This window comes from Silene latifolia, chromosome 11 (assembly GCF_048544455.1).
Source record: "Silene latifolia isolate original U9 population chromosome 11, ASM4854445v1, whole genome shotgun sequence".
In the NCBI taxonomy this organism is placed as follows: domain Eukaryota; kingdom Viridiplantae; phylum Streptophyta; class Magnoliopsida; order Caryophyllales; family Caryophyllaceae; genus Silene; species Silene latifolia.
Window position 1 is genome coordinate 3,877,772 of NC_133536.1, and position 14,673 is coordinate 3,892,444.

A 14,673-nucleotide genomic window follows, 5' to 3' on the forward strand; every position below is an offset into this window, starting at 1 on the left:
ACTATGGACTCTAAAACTTAATTAGTACTCCGTGAGTCTGTGTAACAAAATAATGATCGTAGCATAATTAAATAATAAACGGTTCACACCCGATAGTTAATCTCACCTTTCTTGTCAAGTTAAGATTGAATTTTAATTGCCATCTTCCATACTGGGATATAGGCGGCCATGGTCTGTGTCTGTCAAATACGTATAAAACACCAAATACAAAGGTTAATAGGCAGATGTTCATGGCATAGTTTATATACACTATTTATAGTTTAAATTCTAATCAATTTAACTTATATAGAAATAGAGAGTATGAAAGACAATAGAATTCTATTAAAACAAATATATTAGGAGTCTTTACGGTTGTGATAAAATATTCCAAAATATACAAAATTCATTAATGATTGTTAATTATATCTTTAAGTAATCTTCACATATATTACCTTCTCTATAATAAACAAAACATCCATGTTAAGCAATGTTAACTAAATTTGTAGATAATTTCAAGATCAACACATATTTCAAATAAAATAAACAATAACGACACGCTACATTAGTTTTGTTAGTTACTACGTTAATTATTTTGTGATTTCACCACTGAGAGAGGTGGTGCAACTTATTAGCCGTTTTATCATTTTCCTTGAAGAGCAACACCCAACAGTCCCAACTCTAATTCCGCCCTTGCTACTAACAAAACCATTATCCCTACAATAATATGGAACAACTCTAGGCAAATCATCAGCTTCGAAACCAACCATTGATGACCTCTTCTTGGCTAGCCCTTTGTGACCAATTGTCGAGCTATTAGCACTTGACTCCTTGTTAATCGTTCGCTTGTAGGGACTAAAGTATCTAGCTTGTAAGTAGCCGTTGCGTCTCCAATGCGCAACGTACAAGTCTGCACGCTTTAGGGATTCCTTCATAGCGGCACTCATTAGCCTTATTATTTGTTTTAGGACATTAGATTTTTCTATAATCAATATTGAAGGAATCATGTCTAGTAGTGTGGAGCATCGCGTCGTTTGACGGACTATATCTAGTTCGCTGGACATCAACACCTCCACCATGTATCGGGTTTCACCTACGTTCACGTCGATTCCTTCATAGCGTCACTCATTAGACCCATATGATCCTACTGAAATCGGCGGGTCTAATTGATTTTGTCTCAATCGGGACGGAATACTTCCTACAAAAACGGAAACTCAAGCTATTAGTTAAGCATATGTAAATAAAGTAACAACATTATATTAGATAATCAACACTAATTTTTAACACAGGCAAAAACAATGTACATATATCATTATTAAGAACAAACAACAATTGAATATGACGTAAGAGTAGCAGGATGAACTACTATTAAAACGAAACAACGGCTTAGTAGAAAAAAAGTATAACGTATATATTGATTATGAACGGAAAACCAAAGACCAATACAACTTCTTGTTTTCTTATTGGTATATATAGATGACATAAAAGTTTTTTCCCAGTAGAGTTTTAATAGACATCAAATGCAAAGTGCAGGAGTTATATTATTATAGTAATCCAATATTTATCTTAATATATCCTAAATATATAGCTTAGTTAATAAGAATTTAACGTGATATATTTTTTTATATTAATATATTTATTATTTTGACTCGAGTGTTTAAGAAAGCGTGGAGTCTCTAAAATTGCCTGAAAAAAGCCTCTTTTATATAGATATATTGATTAACTAAAATGAAATGGAATTAAATTAAAGACACGTCCGTTATACATACAGATAATTTGATGTTAGATTCTAGCCATCCCACATTTTCTTGTTTGAATTTGATAAAGGGGATTATTTTTTGGCGAGTTTAATTTCGAGCAGTATTTCGAATTGTGTCATGTTTTGACAGGTATACTCATAATCGACATGACTTTTTGTTGGGCATATGGAGATGAAAGTTTTGTAAAGTGAACAAAGATATACGATACGGAGTACTATTTTATATACGAACTTTTGCATAAACCAGAATCAAAACCGGGTCATGTAGAATCAAAACTGGTCATACACCGTACTAAAGATTCCACAACAAAAAACAGAAATGAGCAGAAAATATTGGTGGAGTGATCTGAAAAGAATCACAAGATTAAAGAAGAACGACCACACCACACCACACCACATCACACCACATCTTGTCGTGATTTTCCTCTCTCCTCCATTTTCTCAATTTTCTTATTTATTTAATTTAATGTATTATTATTTATTATTATTATTAATCCCATACTAAATGTTCAGCTACCACTCATTTACTCCCACCCATAATCCCATATCTATCCCCCGAAAACCACCAATACCCACCTTAAAGAAAACCGTTCTCGCCCTCGAAAACACCAGATCTTTCTGTCATGCCAAGTAGTATATATCTGTGATGAAGTCATATATTGTTTCCGTCTCAATCACTTGTTTACCTTTTATATTAATTGTGATGAGCTCAGTGTGTTAATAGAAGGTAAGCAATTGGCTGAGACGGAGGGAGTATTACAAAGAAGTAAGTCATGGATTTCAGCTTGATTAAGGTACGTAGCTAGCATCGCTGATTCTCTTGTTCTGTTAATTACCTATTGAGTAGAATACTAAATACTACGTATTATGTACGAGCTTTACTTAACTCGATCACGCGGTGTTGCGCAAAGTTCGTCGGCCGCGATAGATACAGTTAAATTTATTGATTTCTGCTACCCGAAAAAATCTCTAAAAATGCAGTCTTAGCAAAGATACTAGATCGCAAACTAAGAAAAAATATACGCTTCAAAAAAGGTTCGGTTTTGGCTACGTTATCTTAGGGTTGTTGGTGAGACGTGAATATTAGAGGTGTAGCAAACAAGAGCGATGCTAGAAATGAAATTCTCAGGTAGCAGCTTTTAATTCATAAATCTGATGTTAATGTTATGTTTATGTTTATGTGAAGATCTTATGTTTTAAGGATTTTTAGATACCAAAATTTGTTAATTTTTAACTATCGATTGCCTCATTGGGGGCTTTGAGGTAACCTAGTTAAGTATTACCCTTTGCTACTAGCTAGTTCCGTCTCGGATGGTAAGTTGGTTATCACTTATACCGTACGTATAGGGAGAGTTAGGGAGTTAAGCATTCAGCTAGATCTAAACTTACGCTTTTTATTTATAGCTCTTAATATAACGACTTAAAATCTAAGTATACGGTTAGCAAAATGCTACGTGAGTTGAAAGTTGAAACTCCCTTAAAATTACCTTAAAAACCCAATAGGCAAAATTTCTTAGTTTTTTCAATCTTATATATTCTGTACGTCTCAAGAATGTCTTTCAAAATATGGAGTTAAGAACGATTAATTTCTAAGAGGGGAAGGGGGTGGATTAGGTGTATTTTTTAAAAAAATTATCTTTAACTTCGTCAATTGATAACACAAGTATTAACTACTACTCCATTCAACTCCACTTTACCTATTTGTATTTTGCACAAATATTAAGAAGGGTGAGGTTGGATAGAAAATATTGTAAATAAGTCATGGGGTATGATGTAAATAAGTGGGTATGAGTGCCAAATATTGTAAATAAATAATGGGATATGAGGACAAAATGATCATTTGACATTCCTTTTTTAGGCAATAGGTATAGTGGAGTTGAATGGAAGAAAAAAGAAATATGCTGAGTGGAGTTGAATGAAGGAAGTATGAAGTACAAGACTTGAGAAACTCAATTGATTGTGAGTTCACAAGTAGGTACATAAGGTCTATGTCACAGTATGAGTGACTGTGACACAGAAGTGGAAGCAAGATTAACAAGAAATAAGAAAAGGTAAATGAACGTAAAAGTAAATGAACAAACAAGACGATACCGTTATTTTATTGTTTGTTTAGAAATTTACTCAAACAACTAAACCCCTTACAATGAAAATAACTCGACAATCAACCCCGGTTCCACTTGTTTGAAACTACTCCGCTTCAAAACTTTCACGTGCTCAAAATTACTCCGCTTCAAGACTTAAGTTTTATCTAACAGGTTTACAGAGTCAGAATCTCAGTGGTGCATTTAAAAACATGGAGATTACAATTAAAATTTAAACACGAGAATCATGGAACAAACTTTTTATGTCGCAGTGCAGCGAATTGATACATGAAGACATTTCAGCACGTTTGAAAACAATTGAAGACTTTAAGACTTAAAAACGTTTTTGCAAATACTAAAGAAAAACAGAATTTTTTGACTTAGAAATGCTTTACAAATATTACTCAATAAATGTTCTTAAAAGTCTTAAGTTGTGAATGAGGCCATGAGGGAAAGAGCTCCTTATATAGGCAAGGAACATAAAGCCTAAGAATAGAGAAATTATTATAAAAATCTAAGCTTTAGAAATGATAAAAACTTTTCATTATTTTAAAATGATTTTAGAGTAGAGTGACTGATTCACATCTACACAAGGCTCACTGAAAAGATTTTAACAACTTTGGAAAGATTTGATGATAAAGCAAAAGACATGGTCCTTAAGATCATCCCTAAGCAAAGTCACCGACTGGGTCGTAACCTTGTTGGGTCACCTTAATGACACCTTAAGTTAGGATTAATAGGATGATTTTGGTGACTTTGAAGTACTCAGAATCAATTGGTGACCTTCAGTTGAGTTGGTCACCTTGTTGGCGATCCGTTAGGTGCACTCTCCCATTGGCTGGAAAGAAAAAAAAAAGACAACCGTCAAAACAAAGGGAAGGTGACCTTTGGTTGAGTATGGTGACCCGGTAGGTGGCACTCTCTAATTGGCTGGAAAGTGGAAAATGATTGGGTTGCTGACCTAGGTCGTGACCTTCTGCTTGAGAGGGTAAAAGTGGGTCAAGATAATTAAGGTGTGATTAAGAGGAAAAAATTTGGTGACCCGATTAACTCGACTTTCTGCTTGGGGATGGTCTTAAGTTAAGGAGGACAAGGTCACAAGGTTCCCTTTTATAAGGAAAAGTATATGTACTTCTTTGAATCCAAAAGTGTAAATATTTTCCATATCATAAAGCATGTTACTTTCGTAAGTTTTGCTCAAAAGATTTCTGAAATGATAGTTTGAAAAGATTTGTAAACTTGAAATTTTTTCTTAAAAATTATCTTCACCCGTTATATCAGAAACCACAGCGCAATGCACTGTTGCATGGTTTTGCAGTCACTTCACAAATACGGATACCATGCAGCGAGGTATCCTAAATGGCACGCCACAACAGATTAGAAATAACCTCGGCACACAAGATAAAGAGATAAGAAGATAGGGAATCTCCTTGCCTACTCTACGAGCCGGTCTGAAAACTTCTTTCGCATTACCATTTATCAAAACTGCCGAAGAAACTATAGACACACACATCATGACCCGATCACCCACGTTGGGTCAAAGCCCATATGACGCAATGCCACTTCCAAAAGAAATCCCACTTTACCCTGTCATGAAGCCTTTGACATATCAAGCTTCACCGCCATATATCCGCATGCCTTGAGTTTTTCACGTGATGGAATAATTCAAAAGCGGTAAGAATATTGTCCCTAGGAGCAAGTACAATGGTTTAGCTTAGGGACTTGCTTGCAATTTCTTAAAATTGCAAGCTAGTGGCTAAACCATTGGAGATAGCTAATTAGAATTGCTTAGGTTGAGCAACTAACTTCATCAGACTAGTAGCTTAAGTGATCCCACTAAAAAAACTATCAATAAGAAATTAGTTGGGTTCAATCAAGCTAGTATAAACAAAGCTAAACCATTGTACAACTTCAGTAGTCGTAGCTTAACATTTGATGTGGCAAAGGTAAGCTAATTGCAACTAGTTTACCGTTGAACTTGCTTTAAGCTTCTCTGGAGTAAACGCACTCTGATTTTCCGACACAATTTCTCCCAAGAACTGAAATAAGCTTATTGACCACATTGTAAAGACTGATCGATCGAAAATCTGGAATTTTATCCGAGGCTTTCTTCTTCGGAATTAGCACAATATGAATATTAATAATTGATTGATATTAATATTAGGATGTTAATGTTAAAGTTTATTAGTTTTTTTAATCCGTCAAATTTTTTAAAGTTCCCCCCCATACATACGATATTACGATCCAATCTTTCACTAAACCTCCAGAAAACCGATTTATTTCACCATCTACATTAATTAAAACCCAAAAACCTAAAAACCCTAAACCTCAACAACAATGGCGGGCAACGCACAACAAGCCGTCTCCGTCCTAACAAACATCGCACGCTTAGCCGACAAGTATTAGCTTTTTTAATCCGACAAGTGGAGTACTACTGAATCTCCCCGTTTTATTGTTAAACGAATACTCACAGCCGCAAAAACTAGAGAAATCGAGAGTTCCTGAAGTTTAGGGTTTTGTAAGTTTACATTTACCCTTTTTTATGATTTGATTTTCGGTTGAATTCTAGGTTTTTGTTGGTGCAATATTTGTGTATTTTACAATGGAAACGGTAAAAAAATATCTGTGGGTTTTGATATCCTCATACGAGGAGGAGGAGAAGGAGCCGGGGATGGAGACAGAGCCGGGGACGCGGAAGCGGAAGCGGAAGCGGAAGGGGAAGGGGAAGGGGAGGGGGAGGGGGAAGGAGGAGAAGGGGGAGGGGGAGGAGGAGGAGGAGGAGGAGGAGGTGGCGAAGGTGCCTGAATTTGGCGGTGCTATATGTTTCGATAGTAATGGTTTACTTTTAACAACCATCCCTGCAATTATTACAGCAATGGTTCCTAATCTCGATAATGTTTATGAAGACCTTCTCAAGAAGGTGACGGTGAGAGCAAGGTCTTGGGACGGAGTTCTTCGAGAGGCAGAGTATGTTAATTCGGAGGATGGATTAGTTGTGTATCAAATCCAAAAAACAAGAGATGATGAGCTGTTCGAATTTGTGGATTTAATTAAGGTGAATAATGTAGAATTGACCCTATTAGATAGCGTATTCTCTTTCGTCCATACGGGAGGGAATTACTCTTTTAGGAGGGCCATTATCAATTACCCTGTCCCTCGGGTTTTGGAGAATATTGTGAATGTAGAAGAATTCCCATATTTCAATGCTAGTTTGCCATTAATACAAGTATCAAACCTGGGACAATGGATGGGTTCTGGGATGTCGGGTTGTCCACTATTTAAAATGGGCAAAACTAATTGTGAGTTTTTAGGCTTAATCGCGTTTAACCTCGACCAATTTTCTCTCGTAATTCCATCTAGCATAATTCGTGATGTTCTCCCAATTATCAAACAGAGAAAGGAGAAAGATGGAGATGGAGATATTGATAAGATGAAAAAAGGAGAAGGGAAAGGAGGTGGTAAAGGTAAAGGTAAAGGTAAGGACGGTGACAGGGGCAGAGGCGGTGACAGGGGCGGAGGAGGTAGAGGCGGGCGAGGAGGAAAAGGTAGAGGTAAGAAAGGAGGAGGAGGAGGGGTCAGTGGATTCAGGGATGATGGTTGGACCTTTCTAAACCGTGATGGTGCTGAAAATGCGATACCCTTGGATGGCCATTCTCATACAGCAGAAGATGCTTATAAGTCTGAAGATATTCATCTCTTTCAGGTGCGCTTTAAGTCTCTAGAATTACGGTATATAGGTGTGTTTTTGAACTGTTAATTCTAAGATCCATCAGCTCATTGTCAAAACTTTATATTCACTTAGAACTTAGAGAACTGTAATCTATACTAATTACCATTGGTCATGCCAATAACTAAACTTATCACCCATTCATATATTATAAAGGAGGTAAAATGTGTTCATGGAAATAGCCTTAAGCCAGATGATTGTTCAAATTTTAAAATTTATTCAAGAAACTATGTTGTTACTTGTTATTGACTAAGTTTCCACTTATTGGCTCGTTCTTTTTTAGTTTCCTAATTTTTCGATTTTAATAGAGTTGAGGATTTGCTTTTCTTGCGTTTTAAAATATGCTGAAATGAAGTCAAATGACTAACAAAATCGTGTTGCTTCTTTTTATTAGTATGAAGTAGCTATTGACGATGCAAATCAGGACGCTATTTTCATTATGCATCATTTGATAATGTCCTCTTTGTGTTTTAAACACAGGGATAAGACTATAAGAGTGTAAGACTGTGTAATCCAACATCCCTTACATTGCCTTTAGTGGTACCTTTGAGTCGCTGGGTTGTTTTTTGCTCTAATCTTTGTTTTTTTCTAAATGATCAAGATCCAATATTGGGTGATGTTTCAGTTAATCCTATCTTAAATTTATGCACAGTTGCACACATAAATTATACTGTATATATTCTGGTAGATCCATAGATATGCCTTGGTGTAGATGAGAATGCAGTTGGAGCTTGTTAGGAACTTGTTTTTGCAATTGCACCACTAGATGAAATCCTTTCTGATGACCCTCCCTTATTGCCTTCTGGGGTCCGTATTATTCTGTTGGCTTCTAAACCTAGAACTTTGACTTCAGCATAGTTTGACTTGGCAAAAATTGTGTTGGTGCTATTTTGTTTGTTCTTTCTTTCGTGGACAACCTATCGACATTTTTCATCTACCCATCCCTCAGATTACTTTTGACATTAATCTTCTATACGGAGTGTCAATTTATCATCCATCATCGAATGGAATTGTTCCCCTTCACTATCTTGGTTATTAAACTCACCACCGCACAATCTTAAACAGGGCAATCCAACAAACCGAACACTTGACTTGATTTCGAGTCCTGTAGTGGGACCACCAACAAACCAGGGAGCTTCAGATGCGACATTTTTTGGAAGTACACATTCTGTGTTGACCATCATCTTTCAGCTCCCATTTGTGAGTAACTTGCCGGAAAGTTTTGCGACTATGGCTCGCCAATATGTTAGCAGTGTGATATCTTCTGTTCAAAGGGTTGCTATGGCCATAAGCCCATCTGACTTAACTCCCACAGTTGGCCCAAAACTGTCTCCGGGTTCTCCCGAGGCCCTAACCTTGGTTCATTGGATTTGTAATATCTACAGGTACGTCATTCTGTGGCTTTTCCTTGTAGATGGAGAAAGGCTTGAAGCTATATCTCATTTAACTCTGTAGCCTTTTTTTTTTTTTTTTTTTTCCTGCAGCTGTCTAGGAAAAGGGTTTTACTGTAAAACTCAAACGGATGGTCGGTGCAATTCTTTTATGGTAAGCTTCCTTTTTGTAATTTTCTTTCTGATGGTGTTATCCCGAATTTCGAATTCCGTCATACTCAAAAGTGTTCCCTCTGTGAAGGCTTTGCACTATGGCCTGCAAATTGCACAGGAGACAAGTGGGGAGGTTGTTTATGGCTTGGGTTGGCAGCCAACAGTTTTGCGAACATTTAGTGGGAGACTGAACAGGTATATTCTTACTTTTGACTTAAGTATGGTTCTTCTCCTAATAGTTTTTCTGACGGCTTTCTCAGCGATGCTTTAAATTTTTAACATACATTTCAACATTGTATAAGATGGACAAACTTGTTACGGATGTTACCCTTTTGTTTCCACGTGATACTTATCTATATTTCTTTGCTTACATGGTTGTTATCTGGAAAAGATTTAATGATGCGAGCGATGGATTCAGTGATGATGGCTGGACATTGTTGAACTGTGATGGTACTGAAGAAGCCAAGCCTTTCATAGCCACTCTAAACGGTGCTAATTTACTACCAGTCGTTGTACTGCTATGTGCAAAGGCATCTATGCTACTCCAGGTATGATTTTTTGAGTTTCAGGGGTTACTCAACATTTTTATTTTATTCTGAATGAATTTCTACCCTTGGCTGGGGGTTTAAAAGAAAGGAAAAGGGAATCAAAGCTAATGATTCCCTTTTCGTGTTTGTTTGACACAAACAAAGGGAATGGGATTCCCTCCCTTACCCCCAAACTCCTCCAACTCCTTACCTCTCACCCCCCAAGGGAATGGGATTCCCTTTCCCCTCAGACCCCTTTACCCACCCATCACCATAACTGACCACCACCACCACCACCACGACAGCCTCCTTATCGTCACCCCACTGCCTCCCATTCTAATACCACTTTGTTCCCGGCATCGTCAGATACACACCAGCCACACTCGCTAGCTCCCTCTCCCTTGCCACCCGCCATCTCAACCACACCTCCCACCCCCATTCCGAATTCCATCCTACCACTGCAAATCCCAACCCTAAGCCACAAAAATCTCTCGCCATCCCTAAAACACCGGCATCTGATGTTTTAGGGGCTGGGGAGGGTTTTTCGTGGGTTAGGGGTGGGATTTATGGTGGTAGGATGAGGATTCGACTTGTGTTGTGTCTCCATGGTGGGGGCAGGGAGAGGACGCCGGCGACGGTGACTATGTTGCTTGTGTCAGCCGCAGTTGATGTTGAGGACGGAGGTCGTCCTTGCTATTTGTGGTGGTAGTGGTTGGTGGTGGAGTATAACAATGGTGGGTTTAGTCTTTATTCTTTTGAAAAGCAACCAAACAATAAGGTAAATTTGGATCAATCCCATTCCTTTCCCCCTCATTCCTTTTGTTGATTCCATTCCCTTTCCCTTAGATAAACAAAACGCCCCCTAACTTGAGACTTTTTTTTGTTGATAATGTTGCTGCGTTTTTAACTACAATTTCAGCTGCATAGTTAACAGTGCTTTGTAATGAACACAATAACACTGCTTTACCTTATGTTGTGTTTGATTTATGGAACTTCTGTTTGAATTACTTGTTCAGATTTTTTAAAACAATTTGTTGTTAAAATGAGTTTACGGTTGAACTATTTACAAAAATTTGTCCATGTTGTCTTGGTTTTTTATTTAGTGTAGAGTTTCGAAATATTTTTTATAGTTCATTAACTAAAATTTTTCATGGTGTGGATGAACTTTATAAACAGAATGTCTAATATATCTCGCCTCAATCAAATATGCATTAGGCTTTTGCCATTATATCCAACCTTTTAATTCTTATATATCCTACCAGGCTGCCACATAGCTTTTCACTTACGTGCACTGATAAACTTGGGCATGTTGTATTATAGGTTTCGCAAGATTTATGCATAATTCATCTATTAGTTATTGACATGACGCATGATAGAACAAACTTGATGTGCAGAATGTACCTCCTACTGTGCTGGTTCGATTGTTGAGAGAGCATCGTTTTGGGTGGGATGATGTCAGTGTTGACGCATATTCTGATGCAGCATTAAAGGGTAATTCGTATGCATTTCCACGAATGCGGGCCACGAGATTTAGCAGGAGTCAAATAATCATGCCTCTTGATCACACAATTGAGCATGAAGAAGTAAATTTCTGTCTTGAAATTCTTATTTTTTTTCTATTACTTTAGTTGTTGCCTGCGACAAATGGGCATTTCTGATAAGAGATTATGTTTTTATCACCTTAATTTAGTGTTGACATATTCAAAGTTAAAAGTCAGGAGGGGATGCATTGTGAATATTGATTAGGTTATATCCTTTTTGCTGATATCCTTTTCGGAAGGGATGGTGGATTAGCATTGGTGTCCGTCACTAATTTCAATACTCTGTTCAGAATTTGCATGTTAACATTAACTTTTTGTTACTCCCTATTCCCTATTCATGAGATATTCGTGCAAACTGAACTAATATGTGCAAATGCTAGATGCTTGAGGTGATACTGTTGGAAGGCCATTCTGTTACAGCAGAAAATGCATATATCTCTGGAGATATACATCTCTTACATATATTATCCTAGATCTCTAGAATTATGGTATTTGGGTGTGTTTTTTAACTGTTTTTCTAAGATTCTTAAGGTCAAAGTCAAAACTGTAAATACATTATAACTTTAAAAACCTGTCGCGGTCTTGTAATAGCATTGGTAAGTTTGTGTTACCCAAGCGTTACTAATTGATTGAACAGTTGGTAGTCAGGGTAAATAATAGGAGAAACCGTGCTGTTTACAACTTACCGGCTTACTGATGCTCCTACCAACAATTAAACCTATGTATTTAAAGGCTATTCACTACTATAAAGGAGGTAACTTGTGTTCGAGGAAATGATTATCTTGTCAAAATTTGATTTATTTAAAACTATGTTTTTGAAGACTTAATGTCCCATTTTTGGTTTACTCTTCTTAGGTTTTTCTAACCTTTGTTTTCCCCTTTTTTCCGTATTCAATAGAGCTGAGATCTTGCTTTTCTAGTGTTCTGAAATAATGAAAAAAAATAAGCAAACAACAAAATTGTACGCCTCTTTTGTGATGAAGTAGCACTTGTCGATGCAAGTCACAACGCTATTTTCATCTTGCGTCGTTTGAAAATGTTCTCTTTGTGTTACAAACACAAGGTAATGGTGTTAGATTATATATGTCCGACATCCCTTGCTCCACCTTTAGTGGTAGCCTTTGAGGCACTAGCTTTTTCCTTCTTTCGATTGTAATCTTTGTTTTCCCCTAAATGATCAAGATCCAATATGGGTAATGTTTCAGTTCTTTTTTAAATCAGATATATATTCTGGTAGATATATGTAGTGGAATAGATGACAGTGCAGTTGACTTATTAGTCCTTTGCACCAGTAGATGAATTTTTTCATGATGATGCTCCTCCTCCCTTACTGTCTTCTTGGCTACTTATTAGTCCTTTGGATTTCCAAACCACTAAGTTTGCGCTAATTACTGCTTAGCCATAGAACATTTTCGACTTACCAAAGATTAGACTTTAGAGGGTGATAGTATGTTCGTTCTTTCTTTCAAAGACTACCTTTCGACATTTTTCATTTACCCATACCTCAGCTTAGTTTTGGCCGTAATCTATAACGGAGAATCCTGCATCATTGAATCTAACTGTTCTCTTCCACTATTTTGATCATCAACTCACTACAGCACAATCTGAAACAGGACAATCTGACAATCCGAACAATTGACTTTACTTTGGGTCTTGAAGTGGGACCACCAACAAACCAGGGAGCCTTGGATGCGACAGCTTCTGGAAGGACACGTTCTGTGTTTACCATTACCTTTCAGCTCCCGTTTGATAGTAACCTGCAGGACAGCGTGATATCTTCTGTTCAAAGTGTTGCTATGGCCATAACCCCATCTTGTTTAACTCCCACAGTTGGCCCAAAACTGTCTGTGGGTTCTCTCGAGTCCCTAACCTTGGTCCATTGGATTTGTAAAAGTTATTGGTACGTTATTCTGTGGCTTTTCCATTAGCTGCCAGTAAATGGAGAAAGACTTTTAGGCCTTGTTGGGATATCAAAATGGGAGGGAAAGGGAGGGGACTTAGTATGGATGGTGAGAGTTTTCCGTTCAAATCTTTCCTTTGTTGGAGGGGAAACTATTTGCCTGGAGGGAAGGAGGGATCCATTTTCTCTCCCATCCAAATCCCTTCAACCCAATTCTGCTTACCAAAAAAGGGAAATTGTCTCCCCCGTAATCCCTCCCCTTCCCTCCAATTCCCTCTATCCAAACAAAGGGTTAAAGCTAGAACTCATTTTATTTTTTGTTTTTTGTTTCCTGCAGCTGTCATATGGGAACCGGATTGCTTCAACATCTTCTGCTATTGATTAAACAGTATTGAAGTATCTTTGGCTTCACTAAGATGCCATTTTTTGCCGCTCCTTTAAGGTATGTTGTTACTAACTTACTACTACTAACGAGCGTTCTCTTCTATTCGAATCCTTGGGAATTCCATTGTCCTAAGTTTTGAGCTAATCTCACTCTGGTATTTACCTTAGACCTCCAAAAGTAAAACATTCTTCAAATATCTCGACATCGTGGGAAATGTCACTTTGTTTATCACATTTCTTATTTAGGCCGTAATTAACCTAACATCAGTCCTCCTCACTAGATTCATTAACAACTAACCCTTCCAATTAATAATCAACCCACTCAAACAAACCCATTTTAATACCCCACCCTCACAACTAACCCTACCGATTAAATCTATCTAGATGTGGACTTGGGTTATTGGTCGGTTTTGGCTTTTATGGGATAAATCTTTGCTGACATGTAATGCTTCGAGGATAAAGCTGCGAGTTGGAATTTCTAATACATTGCAGCAGTTCAGAATTATAATTTTATTTTATTTTAGAGTACAAGATTGAAAAAAGAGTGAATCTGCAACTTGTGTAACTCAGGTTGTGGATGAGGTATTGATTTCAATTATCCATCTTTCCGAAACCTAACTGGATTGTGCACTTACGCAGAAGCATTGGACTTGTCAAGATTAAGAAAGAATGAGCGTGGACATGGTTTGAGCACGTCTTTTGAGATTAGGTCATGGCTGGATGCCAATGGCCTGATGGTATTGTGCGCTTGTGTAAACTGAATTGTGCACTTACGCAGAAGCATGGACTTGTCAAGATTAAGAAAGAATGAGCGTGGACATGGTTTGAGCACGTCTTTTGAAACTAGGTCATGGCTGGATGCCAATGGCCTGATGGTATTGTGCGCTTGTGCAGAAGCATTGGGCTCATCAAGATTAAGAAAGAATAAAAAGTGGACATGATTTGAGCACGCCTTTTGAAATTAGGTAATGGCTGGACGCCAATGGCCCGATGGTAGGATTGGTGATGGAAGGTAAAAAGCACTGGTAAGTGGTGATGTCGCGAACGCTATTGGGCTGATCTGACTATCAGATTATAGGAAGGAAAACAGTAGTTTGTCAATTTGACGTGCTATATTAGTAACGTACTGGTTGATAAATAGCTCTGAACGAGATATTAAGAACGTTCCCTTTTGGTATCAATGATTTTCTGGCAGTGAAAAGGTAATAGTGAGAGATGGAATGTGCCAATGGTG

The 14,673-nt window shown here is 37.5% G+C and overlaps 1 protein-coding gene across 2 annotated transcripts; it reads left to right on the forward strand.

Moving 5' to 3' along the window:
* The first annotated feature begins 2,245 nt into the window (after positions 1 to 2,245).
* Positions 2,246 to 14,673, forward strand: LOC141610685 (homeobox-leucine zipper protein REVOLUTA-like). Of its 2 annotated transcripts, none has more exons than XM_074428899.1 (10): positions 2,246 to 2,529; positions 6,386 to 7,519; positions 8,609 to 8,928; positions 9,028 to 9,088; positions 9,176 to 9,282; positions 9,479 to 9,635; positions 11,009 to 11,197; positions 12,769 to 13,055; positions 13,393 to 13,497; positions 14,079 to 14,673. In XM_074428899.1, the coding sequence occupies exons 1-9, from the start codon at positions 2,509 to 2,511 to the stop codon at positions 13,448 to 13,450; spliced, it is 2,334 nt and encodes a 777-aa protein (XP_074285000.1). In that variant the 5' UTR covers positions 2,246 to 2,508; the 3' UTR covers positions 13,451 to 13,497; positions 14,079 to 14,673. The 2 variants fall into 2 exon arrangements, with proteins under 2 accessions (XP_074285000.1, XP_074285002.1); XM_074428901.1 differs by having other exon boundaries at positions 2,249 to 2,529; positions 7,211 to 7,519.

Coding starts and splice junctions, on each gene's coding strand:
- LOC141610685 (XM_074428899.1), top strand. CDS start 2,509: ATGGATTTCAGCTTGATTAAG. Junction 11,198..12,768: donor ACACAATTGAGCATGAAGAA/GTAAATTTCTGT, acceptor AATCTGAAACAG/GACAATCTGACAATCCGAAC. Junction 13,056..13,392: donor TGGATTTGTAAAAGTTATTG/GTACGTTATTCT, acceptor TGTTTCCTGCAG/CTGTCATATGGGAACCGGAT.